The sequence below is a fragment of the Scyliorhinus torazame genome, chromosome 12 (genome assembly GCF_047496885.1).
Source record: "Scyliorhinus torazame isolate Kashiwa2021f chromosome 12, sScyTor2.1, whole genome shotgun sequence".
Taxonomy (NCBI): Eukaryota; Metazoa; Chordata; class Chondrichthyes; order Carcharhiniformes; family Scyliorhinidae; genus Scyliorhinus; species Scyliorhinus torazame.
The window spans coordinates 6,073,011-6,095,105 of record NC_092718.1 but is presented as its reverse complement, the minus strand read 5'-3'; the positions used below and the strand labels follow the sequence as shown (position 1 = coordinate 6,095,105).

The 22,095-nt window shown below is 55.7% G+C and overlaps 1 protein-coding gene and 1 long non-coding RNA gene across 14 annotated transcripts in view; one reads left to right on the top strand and one right to left on the bottom strand.

Annotated features, from left to right (window-relative positions):
* The window catches only part of megf11 (multiple EGF-like-domains 11), a 664,461-nt gene that overhangs the window by 569,740 nt on the left and 72,626 nt on the right, over positions 1-22,095 (top strand). For all 13 annotated transcript variants that reach the window (XR_011933847.1, XR_011933846.1, XM_072470335.1 and 10 more), the window contains one exon: positions 9,765-9,893. Coding sequence is in view for 11 of the 13 variants with exons in the window: in XM_072470335.1 (XP_072326436.1) it covers positions 9,765-9,893 (129 nt within the window). In the remaining 2 variants the exon portion in view is untranslated. The remainder of the gene's footprint in view (positions 1-9,764; positions 9,894-22,095) is intronic.
* The window catches only part of LOC140387362 (uncharacterized), a 133,943-nt gene that overhangs the window by 101,750 nt on the left and 10,098 nt on the right, over positions 1-22,095 (bottom strand). The window lies entirely within an intron of this gene.

The window sequence follows — 22,095 nt, the reverse complement described above, 5'->3', positions numbered from 1 at the left end:
GGCCCGTCCCACTATCACTGCCGGCGAGATCGGGGCCCGTCCCACTGTCACTGCCGGCGAGATCGGGGCCCGTCCCACTGTCACTGCCGGCGAGATCGGGGCCCGTCCCACTATCACTACCGGCGAGATCGGGGCCCGTCCCACTATCACTGCCGGCGAGATCGGGCCCGTCCCACTATCACTGCCGCCGAGATCGGGGCCCGTCCCACTATCACTGCCGGCGAGATCGGGGCCCGTCCCACTATCACTGCCGGCGAGATCGGGCCCGTCCCACTGTCACTGCCGGCGAGATCGGGGCCCGTCCCACTATCACTGCCGGTGAGATCGGGCCCGTCCCACTATCACTACCGGCGAGATCGGGCCCGTCCCACTGTCACTGCCGGCGAGATCGGGGCCCGTCCCACTATCACTGCCGGCGAGATCGGGGCCCGTCCCACTATCACTGCCGGCGAGATCGGGCCCGTCCCACTGTCACTGCCGGCGAGATCGGGCCCGTCCCACTATCACTGCCGGCGAGATCGGGCCCGTCCCACTATCACTGCCGGCGAGATCGGGGCCGTCCCACTATCACTGCCGGCGAGATCGGGGCCGTCCCACTGTCACTGCCGGCGAGATCGGGCCCGTCCCACTATCACCGCCGGCGAGATCGGGGGCCGTCCCACTATCACTGCCGGCGAGATCGGGCACGTCCCACTATCACTGCCGGCGAGATCGGGCACGTCCCACTATCACTGCCGGCGAGATCGGGCCCGTCCCACTATCACTGCCGGCGAGATCGGGCCCGTCCCACTATCACTGCCGGCGAGATCGGGGCCCGTCCCACTGTCACTGCCGGCGAGATCGGGGCCCGTCCCACTGTCACTGCCGGCGAGACCGGGCCCGTCCCACTATCACTGCCGGCGAGATCGGGCCCGTCCAACTATCACTGCCGGCGAGATCGGGGCCCGTCCCAATATCACTGCCAGAGAGATCGGGGCCCGTCCCACTATCACTGCCGGCGAGATCGGGCCCGTCCCACTATCACTGCCGGCAAGATCGGGCCCGTCCCACTATCACTGCCATCGACATCGGGGCCCGTCCCACTATCACTGCCGGCGAGATCGGGCCCGTCCCACTATCACTGCCGGCGAGATCGGGCCCGTCCCACTATCACTGCCGGCGAGATCGGGGCCCTCCCACTATCACTGCCGGCGAGATCGGGCCCGTCCCACTGTCACTGCCGGCGAGATCGGGCCAATCCCACTATCACTGCCGGCGAGATCGGGGCCCTCCCACTATCACTGCCGGTGAGATCGGGGCCCGTCCCACTATCACTGCCGGCGGGATCGGGCCCGTCCCACTATCACTGCCGGCGAGATCGGGACCCGTCCCAATATCACTGCCGGCGAGATCGGGACCCGTCCCAATATCACTGCCGGCTAGATTGGGCCCGACCCACTATCACTGCCGGCGAGATCGGGGCCCGTCCCACTATCACCGCCGGCGAGATCGGGGCCCGTCCCACTATCACTGCCGGCGAGATCGGGGCCCGTCCCACTATCACCGCCAGCGAGATCGGGGCCCGTCCCACTATCACTGCCGGCGAGAGCGGGGCCCGTCCCACTGTCACTGCCGGCGAGATCAAGGCCCGTCCCACTGTCACTGCCGGCGAGATCGGGGCCGTCCCACTATCACTGCCGGCGAGATCGGGGCCCGTCCCACTGTCACTGCCGGCGAGATCGGGGCCCGTCCTACTATCACTGCCGGCGAGATCGGGGCCCGTCCCACTGTCACTGCCGGCGAGATCGGGCCCGTCCCACTATCACTGCCGGCGAGATCGGGCCCGTCCCACTGTCACTGCCGGCGAGATCGGGGCCCGTCCCACTATCACTGCCGGTGAGATCGGGCCCGTCCCACTATCACTGCCGGCGAGATCGGGGCCCGTCCCACTATCACTGCCGGCGAGATCGGGCCCGTCCCACTATCACTGCCGGTGAGATCGGGGCCCGTCCCACTATCACTGCCGGCGAGATCGGGGCCCGTCCCACTATCACTGCCGGCGAGATCGGGGCCCGTCCCACTATCACTGCCGGCGAGATCGGGCCCGTCCCACTATCACTGCCGGCGAGATCGGGGCCCGTCCCACTATCACTGCCGGCGAGATCGGGGCCCGTCCCACTATCACCGCCGGCGAGATCGGGGCCCGTCCCACTATCACTGCCGGCGAGATCGGGGCCCGACCCACTATCACTGCCGGCGAGATCGGGCCCGTCCCACTATCACTGTCGGCGAGATCGGGCCCGTCCCACTGTCACTGCCGGCGAGATCGGGGCCCGTCCCACTGTCACTGCCGGCGAGATCAAGGCCCGTCCCACTGTCACTGTCGGCGAGATCGGGCCCGTCCCACTGTCACTGCCGGCGAGATCGGGGCCCGTCCCACTGTCACTGCCGGCGAGATCAAGGCCCGTCCCACTGTCACTGCCGGCGAGATCGGGGCCCGTCCCACTGTCACTGCCGGCGAGATCAAGGCCCGTCCCACTATCACTGCCGGCGAGATCGGGCCCGTCCCACTATCACTGCCGGCGAGATCGGGGCCCGTCCCACTATCACTGCCGGCGAGATCGGGGCCCGTCCCACTATCACCGCCGGCGAGATCGGGGCCCGTCCCACTATCACTGCCGGCGAGATCGGGGCCCGTCCCACTGTCACTGCCGGCGAGATCGGGGCCCGTCCCACTGTCACTGCCGGCGAGATCGGGGCCCGTCCCACTATCACTACCGGCGAGATCGGGGCCCGTCCCACTATCACTGCCGGCGAGATCGGGCCCGTCCCACTATCACTGCCGCCGAGATCGGGGCCCGTCCCACTATCACTGCCGGCGAGATCGGGGCCCGTCCCACTATCACTGCCGGCGAGATCGGGCCCGTCCCACTGTCACTGCCGGCGAGATCGGGGCCCGTCCCACTATCACTGCCGGTGAGATCGGGCCCGTCCCACTATCACTACCGGCGAGATCGGGCCCGTCCCACTGTCACTGCCGGCGAGATCGGGGCCCGTCCCACTATCACTGCCGGCGAGATCGGGGCCCGTCCCACTATCACTGCCGGCGAGATCGGGCCCGTCCCACTGTCACTGCCGGCGAGATCGGGCCCGTCCCACTATCACTGCCGGCGAGATCGGGCCCGTCCCACTATCACTGCCGGCGAGATCGGGGCCGTCCCACTATCACTGCCGGCGAGATCGGGGCCGTCCCACTGTCACTGCCGGCGAGATCGGGCCCGTCCCACTATCACTGCCGGCGAGATCGGGGCCCGTCCCACTATCACTGCCGGCGAGATCGGGGCCGTCCCACTGTCACTGCCGGCGAGATCGGGCAAGTCCCACTGTCACTGCCGGCGAGATCGGGCCCGTCCCACTATCACTGCCGGCGAGATCGGGGCCCGTCCCACTATCACTGCCGGCGAGATCGGGGCCGTCCCACTGTCACTGCCGGCGAGATCGGGCCCGTCCCACTGTCACTGCCGGCGAGATCGGGCCCGTCCCACTATCACTGCCGGCGAGATCGGGGCCGTCCCACTGTCACTGCCGGCGAGATCGGGCCCGTCCCACTATCACTGCCGGCGAGATCGGGGCCCGTCCCACTATCACTGCCGGCGAGATCGGGCCCGTCCCACTATCACTGCCGGCGAGATCGGGGCCCGTCCCACTGTCACTGCCGGCGAGATCGGGCCCGTCCCACTATCACTGCCGGCGAGATCGGGGCACGTCCCACTATCACTGCCGGCGAGATCGGGGCCGTCCCACTATCACTGCCGGCGAGATCGGGCCCGTCCCACTATCACTGCCGGCGAGATCTGGCCCGTCCCACTGTCACTGCCGGCGAGACCGGGCCCGTCCCACTATCACTGCCGGCGAGATCGGGCCCGTCCCACTATCACTGCCGGCGAGATCGGGCCCGTCCCACTATCACTGCCGGCGAGATCTGGCCCGTCCCACTGTCACTGCCGGCGAGACCGGGCCCGTCCCACTATCACTGCCGGCGAGATCGGGGCCCGTCTCACTGCCACTGCCGGCGAGATCGGGGCCCGTCCCACTATCACTTCCGGCGAGATCGGGCCCGTCCCACTATCACTGTCGGCGAGATCGGGCCCATCCCACTATCACTGCCGGTGAGATCGGGCCCGTCCCACTATCACTGCCGGCGAGATCGGGGCCCGTCCCACTATCACTGCCGGCGAGATCGGGCCCGTCCCACTATCACTGCCGGCGAGATCGGGGCCCGTCCCACTATCACCTCCGGCGAGATCAGGCCCGTCCCACTGTCACTGCCGACGAGATCGGGGCCCGTCCCACTATCACTGCCGGCGAGATAGTGGACAGAGCACAAAGGCAGCTTCTGTAGGTGTAACATTGACTTTAATAACCAAAGGAGTTCATGCACGTGCCCTAGCCCCTAAAACTCATCTGTGCCCAGCACCCGTGCCAACTTACTCAGTGTCTAGTTGTTTGGCCTTACGGGCCGTTTGACTACGTCTACGTGGTTCCCCAGACGGTACAGCAGAACTGGAGGTGGACTCCTGTGATTCCTGCCCTCTGACACTGGATCCCTTTGGCGGCCGTTTCCTGGTGCGTCCTGGCCTAGATGGGCCAGTCTGCGGCCCGGGCAACTGGGATGGCGAGCTGCCAGCCTGTCCTGCCCGTTGCCCACCCGATGCACCTGGGACGGAAGGGGGGGAGTCCGAGGTGTCGTGGTGATCTGGGACCTCCCCTACAGGGGGACCCGGGACGGACCACAGCACCTCCTCCTCCCTCGGGGTGCCCGATGGCCCCCAGGCCTCTACATGGGTGGGGGATGCAAACGGACTGGCCATCCGACGCCCCCCCCCCGACATCTGGCGCTGCCAGTCCTGGAGGCCCGTGCTGGTATCGACAGGGGTCTGCAGGTTTGCAGCCATGGAGCCCAGGGGATTGGCAAACCCTGTCTGTGACTGTGCGACGCCGGCTCGCACATGGCCAATGGCGCCGATGCCCTCAGTGATGGCCTGCTGAGACTGGGCTATGGCCTGCAGAGACTGGGCTATGGCCTGCTGAGACTGGGCCATGGCCTGCTGAGACTGGGCTATGGCCTGCAGAGACTGGGCCATGGCCTGCAGAGACTGGGCCATGGCGTTGAGCGCCTCTGCCATCTGGCGCTGGCACTGGCTCATGGCCTCCTGTGAGAGGGCAGCCATGTCCTGGGCCACAGACGCCGCCTGCACGGAAAGCCCCAGGCCTCGCAAACCGTTCCCCATGTCTGACACCGTCATACCCATTGCCTCCACTGCGGACGCCACCCGTGCAGTGTCGGCCTGGGTGGCACGTATGACCGGCACCACTCCCAGCTCCTGGACGCGGGTGGACTCCTCCACCTGCGACTGCAGCCGCCGCAAGCCACCCGTCACCCTCTTCGCTCGTCTCCGGGTCGGTGGTTGCATCGGATCTATGGGTGGGTGTGGTAACTCCAGGAACCCAGGATCCATCTGGGCAGCAGATGTTTGCTTGGGCTGGGCTGCCCTCCGTCCGCCCGGCCCCTCTGCTGCTCCTACCTCCACCGGCTGTACCGGGACGGCTGTGTTGTGCGCACCAGTGAGTGTACCAGACGCCTCATCACTAAAGTGCCCAACCGAGGTGAGTGTTTCTGCGATGGTGGAGGGTGTTGGTGACAGCAGTGGCATTGTGTCGTGCTCTTCGTCCCACTCTGAGTCCACGGCACTTTGGGGTGGGGGTTCGTCTCCACCCATCTTCTCTGTGTCACTGTCCGGTATTTCGTCTTCCTGGGTAGTGCTGTCCCGGGTAGGGGTGTCCGGGGTAGGGGTGTCCTGGGTAGTGGTGTCCTGGGTAGTGGTGTCCTGGGTAGTGGTGTCCTGGGTAGTGGTGTCCTGGCTCGGCTGTGACGGGGGCCTGTGGCTGCCCCTCTCGTCGCTGGGTGGCACACGCCTGCGTCGTCGCACCCGCACGTGACGGGGGCGTCGTCTCCCTGTTGCTCCAGGTCTCTCCGTCTCCCGTGGTGTGCGAGGGGCATCCTGCGGGCGTCGCATGCCGGCGGGTCCGGGTCTCTCCGTCTCCCGTGGCCTCCGAGGGGCATCCTGCGGGCGTCGCATGCCGGAGGGTCCGGGTCTCTCCGTCTCCCGTGGTCTCCGAGGGGCATCCTGCGGGCGTCGCATGCTGGAGGGTGCGGGTCTCTCCGTCTCCCGTGGCCTCCGAGGGGCATCCTGCGGGCGGTCTGCATCTGCGGGGATGGGTGCCTGGACGTTTGGTCCTGCGATACACAATGAAGCATGCATGGTTAGACATCAGGCAGTGATCAGGTGATACGGGGGAGGGGGATATAGGGGAGGGGGGATATGGGGACGGGCTGTCGGTGGCTCACTTGCTAGTACGCCCCCGACCTCTGCATCAGCAACCTCCCGGTCCTCAGGTCCGCCAGCCAGTTCCAGGGCCCTTTCGTCGTGTACGGTCAGTGGCCTCTCATCAGCGGGCCCTCCTCCAGTCCTCACATGCTCCCTATTGTTGTGTGCGCGCTTCTCCTGTGGGGTGGGGGGGTGGTGGCAGGGGTAAAAGGCAACACTGTTAGGCAGGTATATGAATGCACGCCATCGGTTGCGCGTGTATTGCAGGTTAGGGCTGGATTCACTTGGGGATATGGGGGAGGGGGGATATGGGGGAGGGGGGATATGGGGGAGGGGGGATATGGGGGATATGGGGGAGGGGGGATATGGGGGGGATATGGGGGATATGGGGGAGGGGGATATGGGGGAGGGGGGATATGGGGGGATATGGGGGAGGGGGATATGGGGGATATGGGGGAGGGGGATATGGGGGATATGGGGGAGGGGGGATATGGGGGATATGGGGGAGGGGGGATATGGGGGATATGGGGGAGGGGGATATGGGGGATATGGGGAGGGGGATATGGGGGAGGGGGATATGGGGGATATGGGGGAGGGGGGATATGGGGGAGGGGGGATATGGGGAGGGGGGATATGGGGGAGGGGGCGATATGGGGGAGGGGGGATATGGGGGAGGGGGCGATATGGGGGATATGGGGGAGGGGGGATATGGGGAGGGGGGATATGGGGGAGGGGGCGATATGGGGGATATGGGGGAGGGGGGATATGGGGAGGCTCACCCTGCCTGCCCTGACGAGGTCGTTCACCTTCTTGTGGCACTGGGTGCCTGTCCGTGGTGTCAGGGCCACAGCGGTGACGGCCTCTGCCACCTCCCTCCACAGACGCCGGCTGTGGCGTGGGGCAACTCTGCGGCCGTGCCCGGGATACAGGGCGTCCCTCCTCTGCTCCACCGCGTCCAGGAGCGCCTCCACATCGCGTGACTCGAACCTCGGGGCTGAGCGGCGGCCAGCCATCCAGTCGGGTGTTCCGGTCGGGAGTTCCGGTCGGGTGTTCCGGTCGGGAGTTCCGGTCGGGTGTTCCGGTCGGGTGTTCCGGTCGGGTGTTCCGGTCGGGAGTTCCGGTCGGGTGTTCCGGTCGGGTGTTCCGGTCGGGTGGGGGGGAGCAGCGCGTCGCTATGAGCCGTCACGCGTGCGGCGTGTATGACGCTGCACAGCGTGAACCACGTGAGCAAGCGCGGATCCCGTCACGTCGCTGCTAGCCCATTTCAGGGCCGGAGACTTCGCAACGATATTTGCGGCGTGACGCAAGTTGGATTTGCGCCGTTTTTTGCGCCGATCGGCGGACTTTGCGCCGATAACGGAGAATTTCGCCCCTGCTGTCTGGTAGACGGCTCTCAGTGCTGAGCAGTCGCAGGCAGGCACAGTTCTAGCTGGTTAAACCCACTGTTCACTTCAACTCTCCGTGTCGTGTGAATTGATGGTCGCGTCACCGCTGGATTGAACGGACGGAGAATCCCGCCGGGGGAACGGACGGAGAATCCCACCGGAGTGAATGGATGGAAAATCCCACCGGAGTGAACGGATGGAGAATCCCGCCAGGGGAGTGGACGGGGAATCCCGCCGGAGGGAACAGACGGAGAATCCCGGGGGAGCAAATGGACGGAGAATCCCGAGGGATCGGACGGACGGAGAATCCCGGGGGAGTGAACGGAAGGAGAATCCCGGGGGAGCAAACGGACGGAAAATCCCACCGGAGTGAACAGATGGAGAATCCCGCCGGGAGAACAGACGAAGAATCCCGCCGGAGTGAACAGACGGAGAATCCCGACGGGGTGAATGGATGGAGAATCCCGGGGGAGCGAACGGACGGAGAATCCAGGGGGAGCGAACGGACGGAGAATCCCGGGGGGGCGAATGGACGGGGAATCCCGCCGGGGGAATGGACGGGGAATCCCACCAGAGTGAATGGACGGAGTATCCCGCCGGAGTGAACGGTCGGAGAATCCAGCCGGGGAACAGACGGTGAATCCCGCTGGAGTGAACAGACGGAGAATCCCGCTGGAGTGAACGGACGGAGATTCCCATCAGAGTGAACGGACGGAGATTCCCACCGGAGTGAACGGACGGAGAATCCCGGTGGGGGAGCCGATGGGGAATCCTGCCGGAGTGAACGGACAGAGGGCGAAATTCTCCGGAAACGGCGCCAATCAGACGGGCATCGCGCCGCCCCAAAGGTGAGGAATGTTCCGCATCTTTGGGGGCCGAGCCCCAACATTGAGGGGCTAGGCCGGCGCCGGAGGAATTTCCGCCCCGCCAGCTGGCGGAAACGGCCTTTGTTGCCCCGCCAGCTGGCGCGGAAATGACATCTCCGGGCGGCGCATGCACTGGAGCGTCAGCGGCCGCTGACAGTTTCCCACGCATGCGCAGTGGAGGGAGTCTCTTCCGCCTCCGCCATGGTGGAGACCATGGCGGAGGCGGAAGGGATAGAATGCCCCCACGGCACAGGCCCGCCCGCGGATCGGTGGGCCCCAATCGCGGGCCAGGCCACCGTGGGGGCACCCAGGACCCCGGAGCCCGCCCGCGCCGCCTTGTCCCGCCGGTAAGGTAGGTGATTTAATTTACGCCGGCGGGACAGGCAATTTATCGGCGGGACTTCGGCCCATCCGGGCCGGAGAATCGAGCGGGGGGGGCCCGCCAACCGGCGCGGCACGATTCCCGCCCCCGCCGAATATCCGGTGCCGGAGACTTCGGCAACCGGCGGGGGCGGGATTCACGCCGGCCCCCGGCGATTCTCCGACCCGGCGGGGGTCGGAGAATGTCGCCCAGAGAATCCCGGTGGGGGAGCGGACGGGGAATCCCGGTGGGGGAGCGGACGGGGAATCCCGCTCAGTGTTTCTGGATGAGGTGGTTAATAAAAGTTTAACAAAGGAGACAGAAATTAAATTATATTTTATTGAACGGGTGACAGCGTTACTGATTTGTTTTAATTCTATCTTTGAAACTTGAAATTTCTGATTGCTCCTAAATACTGTTGATACTGTTCTCATTCACACGGCTGTTCCTGCAGTGAGGAGCGAAGGGAAGAGATTTTTACTCCCAGTCAATACCGGGAATTTCCTCGGCTTTGTCTACTCCACCTCGTTTATACCGTTCTTCCAAAAATATCACAGGACCAGGAAGTGGGAAGGAGGAAGTAGTGGGAATGGAGCAGATGCAAGAAGAGGGGCAGGAATGGAACCAGGGAGTGGCTCAGAAAGCAGGGGTTGGATCTGGGCTGGCAGAGGCAGCAGGATTGAGATTGTGAGCCTTTAATAAGTAATTAGGTTCGGCACATAGCACCTTGCCTGTGAACACTTTGTTAACGTATTTGGTTTGCTTTTTGTCTTCCTTTCCAAAGTATGTACCAGTGGAAGATTTGGCAAGGACTGCTCTGGCGCTTGCTTCTGTTCAAACAACGGCACCTGCAATCCTATCGACGGGTCCTGTCAGTGTTTCCCAGGCTGGATCGGGAAGGATTGTTCCCACAGTAAGTGATAGAAATATCTGCATTTATCCAGTGCTGTCTGAAACCTAACAGATCGCTGACAATCCCCCTCACACACACACACACACACACTGGCACCCCTTGGCACAGGTTGGCACTGCTTGTGCCCAGGCATGTTGGGGTGTGGGGAGCTATATTTACCTCTGAACCCCGCACGGATCCCTCAGCTGCCTAACTTCTGGTCAAACCCGTTGTGAACCGCACTAGGGTGACATTGGCGAGGTGTGACTATTTAATCGGCCCATTGGCTCAGTTTGAACCCTGAAACATTGGTGAAACTGACTCTAAAAGAGCAGGAAATCATCAAGTTGATTTTGTAGCCTATGAGGGAGTTGAAAGAACCTGTTGAGAAAATCTAGAGATCTGAAATGTTATTGGCTGGGAGAAAGATTGAATGTTTTACTATCAAACAGACACTTTATGCCAACCCCAATAGTCGCAGGCTGATGTGGTGACCTCACTTTCAGCGAGGGACTGTCTCAGAACCTCTCAATCCCACTCCAAATAAGTGACCAAACACAGGGGGCGGGATTCTCTGATCCTGAGGCGAAGTGTTGACGCCGTCAGAAATGCCGTCAGTTTTGGTTATGGATTTTGGAATGTCACGCACAGATCAGCACAGGGCCAGTGAGAGAGCAAAATGCTTCACTGCATGAACCTGAAAATTAAAATGCTTCATGTATCTTGCAGAAAATGCTGGGTGGCGCAGTGGTTAGCACTGCTACCTCATGCCGCCAAGGTCCCAGGTCCGGGTCACTGTCCGTGTGGAGTTTGCACATTCTCCCCGTGTCTGCGTGGGTCTCACCCCCACAACCCAAAGGTGTGCAGTGTGGGTGGATTGGACACACTAAATAATTGTATACTCTTAATTTTTTTTTTTTAAATCTTGCAGAAAATGTTTCTCATAAATGTTACCATCACATGACACTGATGGCTTGCTCCTCGATGTGATCTATAATGTGGCTGACAATAAGGCAATGAGTTGGAATGACTGATACTGAGTAAGAAACTGTCTGCTACTGAATACACGGAGTAATTGGAGACAGTTACGTATTTGGGTTCTTAGCATTTACTTCAATCGTGGCGAAGGAGAGGGAGTCCTTCCACTCTTGTTACAATAATGGAACTGCAGATGTGTAACATTAATCAAATCCCCCCTGTTGGTGCGATTTTAATCCTGTTTAATTCATCCTGGAATCTCAACGGTTTTTCCATTTCTGTGTTACTGAACTGGGCAATTCTTTTGATTGGATGAATCTGTGCCTCGAGAGTTTCCTGGTCTGTTTATCCTCCAACAAATTGATGAGATTCTTCCTGATATCACTATCGTAATGTTTCACCTCCTTGATCAGATTCCCCTCCCCCAAAGAGCTCAAAGTCAAACCACAAATCACCTCCCCACCCAAATCACACCAACAACACCGGCTGTCTAAATAATATTGTTAAAAATGTAACAAAAAGCACATGGTTCATCAAAATTGTAATATTATTCATGGATTCCCATTGTCAACATTCCCTTTTCAATGCAGATACATTAAAGTGAATCATGGGCCGGGATTCACCCCTACCCGGCGGGGCGGGGGGTCCCAGCGGGATGGAGTGGCGGGAACCACTCCGGCGTCGGACCACCCCAAAGGTGCGGATTTCTCCTCACCTTTAGGGACCACGCCCTCACCTTGAGGGGCTAGCCCCGCGCCGGAGTGGTTGGCGCCCCATCGACCGGCGGGAAAGGCCTTTGGCGCCACGCCAGCCGGGGCCGAAAGGACTTCGCCAGCCGGTGGAAGTCCGCACATGCGCGGGAGCGTCAGCGGCTGCTGACGTCATCCCCGCGCATGCGCGGGGGGGGGGGGTCTCTTACGGTGAAGGCTGTGGAAGAGGCGGAGGGAAAAGAGTGCCCCCACGGCACAGGCCCGCTCGCAGATCGGTGGGCCCCGATCGCGGGCCAGGCCACCGTGGGAGCACCCCCCGGGGCCAAATCGGCCCGCGTCCCCCCCCCCCCCCCCCAGGACCCCGGAGCCCAGCCACGCCGCCTTTCCCGCCGGTAAGAGAGGTGGTTTGATCCTTGCCGGCAGGACTGGCATTCCAGCAGCGGGACTTTCCGATTCCCGGTTTGGTTCACTGTCTGTGCGGAGTCTGCACGTTCTCCCCGTGTCTGCGTGGGTTTCCTCCGGGTGCTCCGGTTTCCTCCCACAGTCCAAAGATGTGCAGGTTAGGTAGATTGCCCATGATAAATTGTCCTTAGTGTCCAAAAAAGGTTAGGTGGGGTTACTGGGTTACGTGGATCAGGTGGGCTTGGGTGGGGTGCTCTTTCCAAGGGGCGGTGCAGACTCTGTGGGCCAAACGGCCTCCTTCTGCACTGTAAATTCTATGATTCTATATGATTCTATGATTCACCAGACTTTTCTTTGAAGAGTTTTTTTTCCAATGCCTGTTTGTTTATTCACACACAATTAAGAGATGTGAAGTGGATAATAGCTTCTTGTCATTGTTAGTATGAATGGCTCTGATTAACTGACAGATTTATGAAAATCTAATTCAAAGGAAATGATGAATGGCTCCTGACTCAAGACTAGGGTTTGCTCCGTGGATCATAACGTCCTTTGAGGTGTCATGAACCACATCTACTAACAACGTGAACCTTCATCGAAATTGTGGGTGGGTTGGAAATGTCCACCCTAGAATGGAGCTGGCAGGGACGGGTATGCCACATGAAGGCTCACTAACCAGACCCTTATCCTGCGGCAACAAAGATTGTTGTAAATGGGAGGGGGCAGCACGGTGATGCAGTGGTTAGCATTGCTGCCTCGCGGCACCGAGGTCCCAGGTTCGATCCTGGCTCTGGGTCACTGACCGTGTGGAGTTTGCATATTCTCCCCGTGTCTGCGTGGGTTTCGCCCCCACAACCCAAAGGTGGTGGTTGATGGGAAATGTTCAGAATGGAGCACAGTCACAAGTGGAGTACCACAAGGATCTGTTCTGGGGCCGTTGCTGTTTGTCATTTTTATCAATGACCTAGAGGAAGGCGCAGAAGGGTGGGTGAGTAAATTTGCAGACGATACTAAAGTCGGTGGTGTTGTCGATAGTGTGGAAGGATGTAGCAGGTTACAGAGGGATATAGATAAGCTGCAGAGCTGGGCTGAGAGGTGGCAAATGGAGTTTAATGTAGAGAAGTGTGAGGTGATTCACTTTGGAAGGAATAACAGGAATGCGGAATATTTGGCTAATGGTAAAGTTCTTGAAAGTGTGGATGAGCAGAGGGATCTAGGTGTCCATGTACATAGATCCCTGAAAGTTGCCACCCAGGTTGATAGGGTTGTGAAGAAGGCCTATGGAGTGTTGGCCTTTATTGGTAGAGGGATTGAGTTCCGGAGTCGGGAGGTCATGTTGCAGCTGTACAGAACTCTGGTACGGCCGCATTTGGAGTATTGCGTACAGTTCTGGTCACCGCATTATAGGAAGGACGTGGAGGCTTTGGAGCGGGTGCAGAGGAGATTTACCAGGATGTTGCCTGGTATGGAGGGAAAATCTTATGAGGAAAGGCTGATGGACTTGAGGTTGTTTTCGTTGGAGAGAAGAAGGTTAAGAGGAGACTTAATAGAGGCATACAAAATGATCAGGGGGTTGGATAGGGTGGACAGTGAGAGCCTTCTCCCGCGGATGGATATGGCTGGCACGAGGGGACATAACTTTAAACTGAGGGGTAATAGATATAGGACAGAGGTCAGAGGTAGGTTCTTTACGCAAAGAGTAGTGAGGCCGTGGAATGCCCTACCTGCTACAGTAGTGAACTCGCCAACATTGAGGACATTTAAAAGTTTATTGGATAAACATATGGATGATAATGGCATAGTGTAGGTTAGATGGCTTTTGTTTCGGTGCAACATCGTGGGCCGAAGGGCCTGTACTGCGCTGTATTGTTCTATGTTCTATGTTCTATGTTCTCTGTGCAGGCTAGGTGGATTGGCCACGCAATTTAGCCCCTTAATTGGAAAAATTAAATTGGGCACTCTAAATTTATTTTTAAAAAGTAAATGGGAATGGGGGCGGGAATCCTGGGATTGGATCCCATACACCATTTTTAAAGTAAGAAGTTCTTACAACACCAGGTTAAAGTTCAACAGGTTTGTGACGAATCACTAGCTTTCGGAGCGCTGCTCCTTCCTCAGGTGAATGCGCTCCGAAAGCTAGTGATTCGTAACAAACGTGTTGGACTTTAACTTGGTGTTGTAAGACTTCTTATTGGCTCACCCCAGTCCAACGCCGGCATCTCCACATCATGACTACCATTTTTAAAGGTCTCCTGACTTTAGCAACCCCATGAAAATCCCTGGGCCCCAGACTCCCCAGTCAATGGCAATATTTTCTCTCCACCTAACATACCTATTCCCCTTTAATATCTTGAATACTTGGATCAAATTGCCCCTTGGAGCTCAGGTAAGGTGAAGTTGCTTTCCCCTTTGAGGGGGAGAGGTGACTGGTGGTGATTTAACCTGAGCGTCACCACACCTCAGGTGAGGGGCAGGGTTGAGAAGGCGGGGCCTTCATGAATAACCTCAGCCGGTACGGGGATTGAACCCACGCCGCTGGCCTTACTCTGCAACATGAACCAGCTGCCTAGCCAAGTGAGCTAAACTGGCTCCCTATCATGCTGGCACATCTATTCCACACTCTATCCAGGGGCAATTATCCTTCCTAAGATACCATGCCAAGAACTGCACACACTGATCCAGGTTTGGTCTAACCAGGGATTTATACAGTGATGGCATAACATCTACCCTTTTGTAGTTTAGTCCACTAGGTATAAAGACCAGCCTTCCATTAATCTCTCTGGTTATTATCTGTACCCACCCTGCTGCTTTATGATCTAAAGACTTGTGTACATAGATCCTCAAGTCCCTTTGGACTGCCACTGCTCCCAGCTTTTCACCATTTGGAAAGTACTCCATCCATATTCAATTTTTAAAAATGTTTAATTAAGGGGCAATTTAGCGTGGCCAATCCACCTAGCCTGCACATCTTTGTGTTGTGGGGGTGAGGCTCACGCAGCCACGGGGAGAATGTGCAAACTCCACACGGACAGTGACCCAGGGCCGGGATTCGAACCTGGGACCTCGGCGCTGTGAGGCAGAGGTGCTATTCACTGGGACACCGTGCTGCCCTCTTCCATATTAAGTTAAAGCCTCACATTTGACTGTATTAAAATTAATTTGCCACAACTTAACCCATTAATTTAATCTGTCACTTTGCAATTTTATATTTCCATCATCACAGTTTACAACACCACCTATTTTGGTGCTGTCAGCCCCTCGGAACGTGACTTTCCATCTCATCATCTAAGTCATTAATAAATAATAGTGAATAGTTCAGGCCCTAATTACACATCCTTGCAGGATGCCAGCTGCCAATTAGAGTACCTGCTCATTATCCCCTCTCAGAGCCATAGAGCAGGGGGCCAGATTCTCTGTTTCAGACAGTAAGTGCTGGCGCCGGGACTAAATTGCATAAGTTCTACGGCCCCAAAAGTGGCGCCAGTCCCAGAGCGATTCAGGACATTCTAATCGCCTAGCACAGGCGCCATGTGGAACTAGTGCAATTCCAACGAACACTGGCCTGTGATTCGCCGGGATTGGGATCGGCACTCGAGAGCCTGACAAGCAGGAGCTGTATATCGGCACTCCACTCCCCACACAAACTCATGCCAGCCAAGGAGATGACACTGGACACGCTGGAGCACGCCCATCCCATTGATGGATCGGGCCAGAGGGTACCTAGGGGGTGGCCTGGGGCATTGCCCGTACGACCCATAGCGCTAAGTTCACAGTGGGCAGTCAGTGGAGTGCGCAGCTGCATGGCTGCCTTGCCAGCTGTGGCAATGGTGCTCCCTGTCTGCCCACCCTGACCCCACAGCCCACCTCCTGGCCACCCCCTGCTACTCCCCCCAGCCCTGGCAGAGGTCCCCTGGCCAGCGGCACACTATAGCGATGTTGCACACTGTTTGTACCCCCTCCCGCACCCTCAGCAGCCACCGCGTCGGTTCCCCGATTTGAAATACCACAAGTAAACCTCGCCGTCGGTCATTCCTCCTGGCGGAGGCGGAGCATCGGGGGGGGGGGGGGGGGCTCAACACGTCCCACGGATCTCAGCTGTTTTATCCATTAATGGGAAAATAGTCTTTGTCTTATTGCAATGAACTCAGCGTCACCTTAATCTAGAATCTTAGTAGCTGTAACTGTACTGCAGCATCCCCTTCAAACACGGCATTGAACACGGTATTCTCTAATTCGATGGAATTAGAGAAACGTTCAAACTCTGTTTGGCTGTTAACTAAATCTCACGTCTTGTTCATTAAGAAATCTAATAGGGTCTGACCCCTTGTTGATTCTAGAACGTACATGTGCAGGAAACTGTCCCAAACACACTCAAGAACTTCACTACCTTTGTGACATGACCTACTCTGCTTATCCCAAGCTATATGAAAGCTAAATCCCGGCCCAGTAAACCCTCTGCCTTTGCCACATGTTTGTCTAGTCACTGCATTTGTATATTCAATCATTTCACAGCTGCTAACATCCAACTCCCACCCCAGTCAAAAATTCATTCTGTTTCTTAAATCTACCCATAAAAGCTCCATCCGCTGCCTGTTTATTTCCTGTTATATTCTCTCTTATCATTGAAGTGATTCATTCTTCATCATTAAGGCTACTCCTTCCCTTTACCACTTCCCCTGTCTTCACGGTGGATCTTGTCACCTGGAATACCTGGTTCCCAGTCCTGATTGTTGTAACCACGGCTCAGTAAAAGCTGTCACGTCTTATCCTCCAAGTTGAATTTCACGTGCAATTCATCCAGTTTGTTCTGTATAATCTGCGTTTGTATAAAGACGCTTATTTAGACTAAACACCCTAACTTGTTTTTCTGCTGATATTTTACTCTTGCATTTTTTATTTTTCATCCTGGTTTAATGGCTTTACATTTTTTAGATGTTCCTTTCGCTGTACAAGAACAATCGCTGACCAATTCTCTATTCTCTTTCCTTTTGTTTTCAAATGATTATCTATCCTCCCTTTTCCATCTGAGCCTCCCATTTATTAAAGTCCACGGGATTGTCCTGCTTATCCTTTCTGTCAGGATGCCGATCCCGACCCGGTTCAGGTGAAGCCAATGCCATCCCCAAATCTGCCGTCCTTACCCGGTCTGGCCTACATGTGACTCCAGACCCACAGCAACGTGCTTCACTCTTAACTGCCCTGATGTGTTGGGTGTTCTGGATCACAAACAGGTCACCAACACTGGAAGTGCTGCAACTCTATTTCATTATAAGGTTAACTATATTAACATACTTGAACTGTGGGTAAATGCAATACCAGCTTTAACTGTTGACCCTTGCCTAGTCCTAACCAGGTGAGGCACTCAGCACACGGTGAATGTCTGTGTTGCAGGCTGCGAGCTTTGTGCTCCGAGCTGGCTGCTACTAGAATGAGCGGGAACTCTCCTGTCCCCTGTCTTTATGGTGCGTGTGCTCTCACTGGTGATTGGCTGCGGTGTTGTGTATGCTGATTGGTCCCACTGCATGTCCATCAGTGCGTGTGTGTGTCTGCACCATGATATACTGGTATATATTATGACATCCCCCCTTTTATATAAAGAACAGGTGCCTGCGTGACAACAAATATTGTGTAGTGAATGTGCCTGACTATGTGTGTGCGTGTTATTTACATGACTATGTACATGAGGTAAATCTATTTACATGGGAAGGTGCCTGGTGCAGAGAAATAGGGTGTCACACCAACAACGAAATGAACATTATATACAAACTACTGGAACGATGAAACAGGATAACGGAACAGATCAAAGAGTCCAACATCGTAAAACTCATAAGTCAAGTCTCTGAGGTGGGCGACGAATTCTGGTTGATGTTCTTCATACTTCAGGATGCCGGAATGCTGATTAGTTGCAGGTGGGTCTCAGAAGTGGTAGTATGGTGCAGGAGGGAGGGTTTCAGATTCCTGGATAATTGGGACTCATTCTGGGGTCGGTGGGACCTCTACAAATGGGATGCTCTACACCTGGGCCAGAGGGGTACCAATATCCTGGGGGAGAAATTTGCTAATGCTCTTCGGGAGGGTTTAAACTAGTTCAGCAGGGGCTTGGGAACCTGAATTGTAGCTCCAGTGTACAGGAGGTTGAGAGTAGTGAGGTCATGTTTAAAGTGTGTCTTCTTCAATGCCAGGAGCATCCGGAATAAGGTGGGTGAACTTGCGGCATGGGTTGGTACCTGGGACTTCTATGTTGTGGCCATTTCGGAGGCATGGATAGAGCAGGGACAGGAATGGTTGTTGCAGATGCCGGGGTTTAGATATTTCAGTAAGCTCAGGGAAGGTGGTAAAAGAGGGGGAGGGATGGCACTGTTAGTCAAGGACAGCATTACAGTGGCAGAAAGGACGATTGATGAGGACTCGTCTACTGAGGTAGTATGGGCTGAGGCTAGAAACAGGAAAGGAGAGGTCACCGTGTTAGGGGGTTTCTATAGGCCTCCAAAAAGTTCCAGAGATGTAGAGGAAAGGATTGCAAAGATGATTCTGGATAGGAGCGAAAGCAACAGGGTAGTTGTTATGGGGAACTTTAACTTTCCAAATATTGACTGGAAACACTATAGTTCGAGTACTTTAGATGGGTCCGTTTTTGTCCAATGTGTGTAGGAGGGTTTCCTGACACAGTATGTAGATAGGCCAACGAGAGGCGAGGCTATATTGGATTTGGTATTGGGTAATGAACCAGGACAGGTGTTAGATTTGGAGGTAGGTGAGCACTTTGGTGATAGTGACCACAATTCGATTACGTTTACTTTAGTGATGGAAAGGGATAGGTATATACCGCAGGGCAAGAGTTATATCTGGGGGAAAGGCAATTGTGATGCGATGAGGCCTAACTTAGGATGCATCGGATGGAGAGGAAAACTGCAGGGGATGGACACAATGGAAATGTGGAGCTTGTTCAAGGAACAGCTACTGCGTGTCCTTGATAAGTATATACCTGTCAGGCAGGGAGGAAGTGGTCGAGTGAGGGAACCGTGGTTTACTAAAGCAGTTGAAACACTTGTCAAGAGGAAGAAGGAGGCTTATGTAAAGGTGAGACATGAAGGTTCAGTTAGGGCGCTCGAGAGTTACAAGTTAGCTAGGAAGGACCTAAAGAGAGAGCTAAGAAGAGCAAGGAGGGGACATGAGAAGTCTTTGGCAGGTAGGATCAAGGATAACCCTAAAGCTTTCTATAGATATGTCAGGAATAAACAAATGACTAGGGTAAGAGTAGGGCCAGTCAAAGACAGTAGTGGGAAGTTGTGCTTGGTGTCCGAGGAGATAGGAGACATGCTAAATGAATATTTTTCATCAGTATTCACACAGGAAAAAGACAATGTTGCCGAGGAGAATACTGAGATTCAGGCTACTAGACTAGAAGGGCTTGAGGTTCATAAGGGGGAGGTGTTAGCAATTCTGGAAAGTGTGCAAATAGATAAGTCCCCTGGGCCGGATGGGATTTATCCTAGGATTCTCTGGGAAGCTAGGGAGGAGATTGCTGAGCCTTTGGCTTTGATCTTTAAGTCATCTTTGTCTACAGGAATAGTACCAGAAGACTGGAGGATAGCAAATGTTGTCCCCTTGTTCAAGAAGGGGAGTAGAGACAACCCTGGTAACTATAGACCAGTGAGCCTTACTTCTGTTGTGGGCAAAATCTTGGAAAGGTTTATAAGAGATAGGATGTATAATCATCTGGAAAGGAATAATTTGATTAGAGATAGTCAACACGGTTTTGTGAAGGGTAGGTCCTGCCTCACAAACCTTATTGAGTTCTTTGAGAAGGTGACCAAACAGGTGGATGAGGGTAAAGCAGTTGATGTGGTGTATATGGATTTCAGTAAAGCGTTTGATAAGGTTCCCCATGGTAGGCTACTGCAGAAAATACGGAGGCATGGGATTCAGGGTGATTTAGCAGTTTGGATCAGAAATTGGCTAGCTGGAAGAAGACAAAGGGTGGTGGTTGATGGGAAATGTTCAGACTGGAGTCCAGTTACTAGTGGTGTACCACAAGGATCTGTTTTGGGGCCACTGCTGTTTGTCCTTTTTATAAATGACCTGGAGGAGGGCGTAGAAGGATGGGCGAGTAAATTTGCAGATGACACTAAAGTCGGTAGAGTTGTGGACAGTGCGGAAGGATGTTACAAGTTACAGAGGGACATAGATAAGCTGCAGCGCTGGGATGAGAGGTGGCAAATGGAGTTTAATGCAGAAAAGTGTGAGGTGATTCATTTTGGAAGGAATAACAGGAAGACAGAGTACTGGGCTAATGGTAAGATTCTTGGCAGTGTGGATGAGCAGTGAGATCTCGGTGTCCATGTACATAGATCCCTGTAAGTTGCCGCCCAGGTTGAGAGGGTTGTTAAGAAGGTGTACGGTGTGTTAGCTTTTATTGGTAGAGGGATTGAGTTTCGGAGCCATGAGGTCATGTTGCAGCTGTACAAAGCTCTGGTGCGGCCGCAGTTGGAGTATTGCGTGCAATTCTGGTCGCCGCATTATAGGAAGGATGTGGAATCATTGGAAAGGGTGCAGAGGAGATTTACCAGAATGTTGCCTGGTATGGAGGGAAGATCTCATGAGGGAAGGCTGAAGGACTTGAGGCTGTTTTCGTTAGAGAGAAGAAGGTTAAGAGGTGACTTAATTGAGGCATACAAGATGATCAGAGGATTGGATAGGGTGGACAGTGAGAGCCTTTTTCCTTGGATGGTGATGTCTAGCACGAGGGGACATAGCTTTAAATTGAGGGGAGATAGATATAAGACAGATGTCAGAGGTAAGTTCTTTACTCAGAGAGTAGTAAGGGTGCAATGCCCTGCCTGCAACAGTAGTAGACTCGCCAACACTAAGGCATTCAAATGGTCATTGGATAGACATATGGACGATAAGGGAATAGTTTAGATGGACTTTAGAGTGGTTTCACAGGTCAGCGCAACATCGCGGGCCGAAGGGCCTGTACTGCGCTGTAATGTTCTATGTTCTATGCAACCACTCCTCGTACCATGATGTGTTGGGTGTTCTGGATCACAAAAGCTCCACCAACACTGGAAGTGGTGCAACTCTATTTTATTATAAGGTTAACTATATTAACATACTTGAACTGTGGGTAAATGCTATACCAGCTTTAACTGTTGACCCTTGCCTAGTCCTAACCAGGTGACGCACTCAGCACATGGTGAATGTCTGTGTTGCAGGCTGTGAGCTCTGTACTCCGAGCTGGCTGCTACTAGAATGAGCGGGAACTCTCCTGTCCCCTGTCTTTATAGTGCGTGTGCTCTCACTGGTGATTGGCTGCGGTGTTGTGTATGCTGATGGGTCCCACTGCATGTCCATCAGTGTGTGTGTGTCTGCACCATGATATACTGGTGTATATTATGACATCCCCCCTCAAGGGCAATTAGGGATGGGCAATAAATGTGACATCCCATGAATAAATTTTAAAAAACATTGTTCAGATAATAATCCACAGATTATAACCCTTGACGTCCTGTTCCTTCATTTAGTTCCAGCTCTTGCTCCAAACTGGACCTCCTACCTACTCGTTCCAATCTTGTTGGCTCACACATGGATCACTGTGACTGGAATCTCCCCTTCCTTCTTGAATAGCCTTTCAAGCTGATTTGAGATATCAGTCACCCTGACTCCAGGAACATACCATCCTCAATCCTGAATACAAAAAAATCCCAAAGAGATTTTAAAAATAAATTTAGAGTACCCAATTCTTTTTTTCCAATTAAAGGGCAATTTAGCGTGGCCAATCCACCTACTCTGCACATCTTTGGGTTGTGGGGGCGAAACCCACGCAGACACGGGGAGAACGTGCAAACTCCACACGGACAGTGACCCAGAGCCGGGATCGAACCTGGGTCCTCGGCGCCGTGAGGAAGCAGTGCTAACCACTGTGCCACCGTGCCACCCAGGATCCCTAAGAGTTAAATTCCATGCATGTACCAGGTTATACATCCAATCCATTCCTCCCTCGCCCTCCTCCACCTTCACATGAAGGGAAATCGCTGATTGTCACAAGTAGGCTTCAAATGAAGTTACTGTGAAAAGCCCCTCCTCCACTTTGGGCAGCCTCCTGCTCCAGGGTTACCATGGTCCACATTTCGACA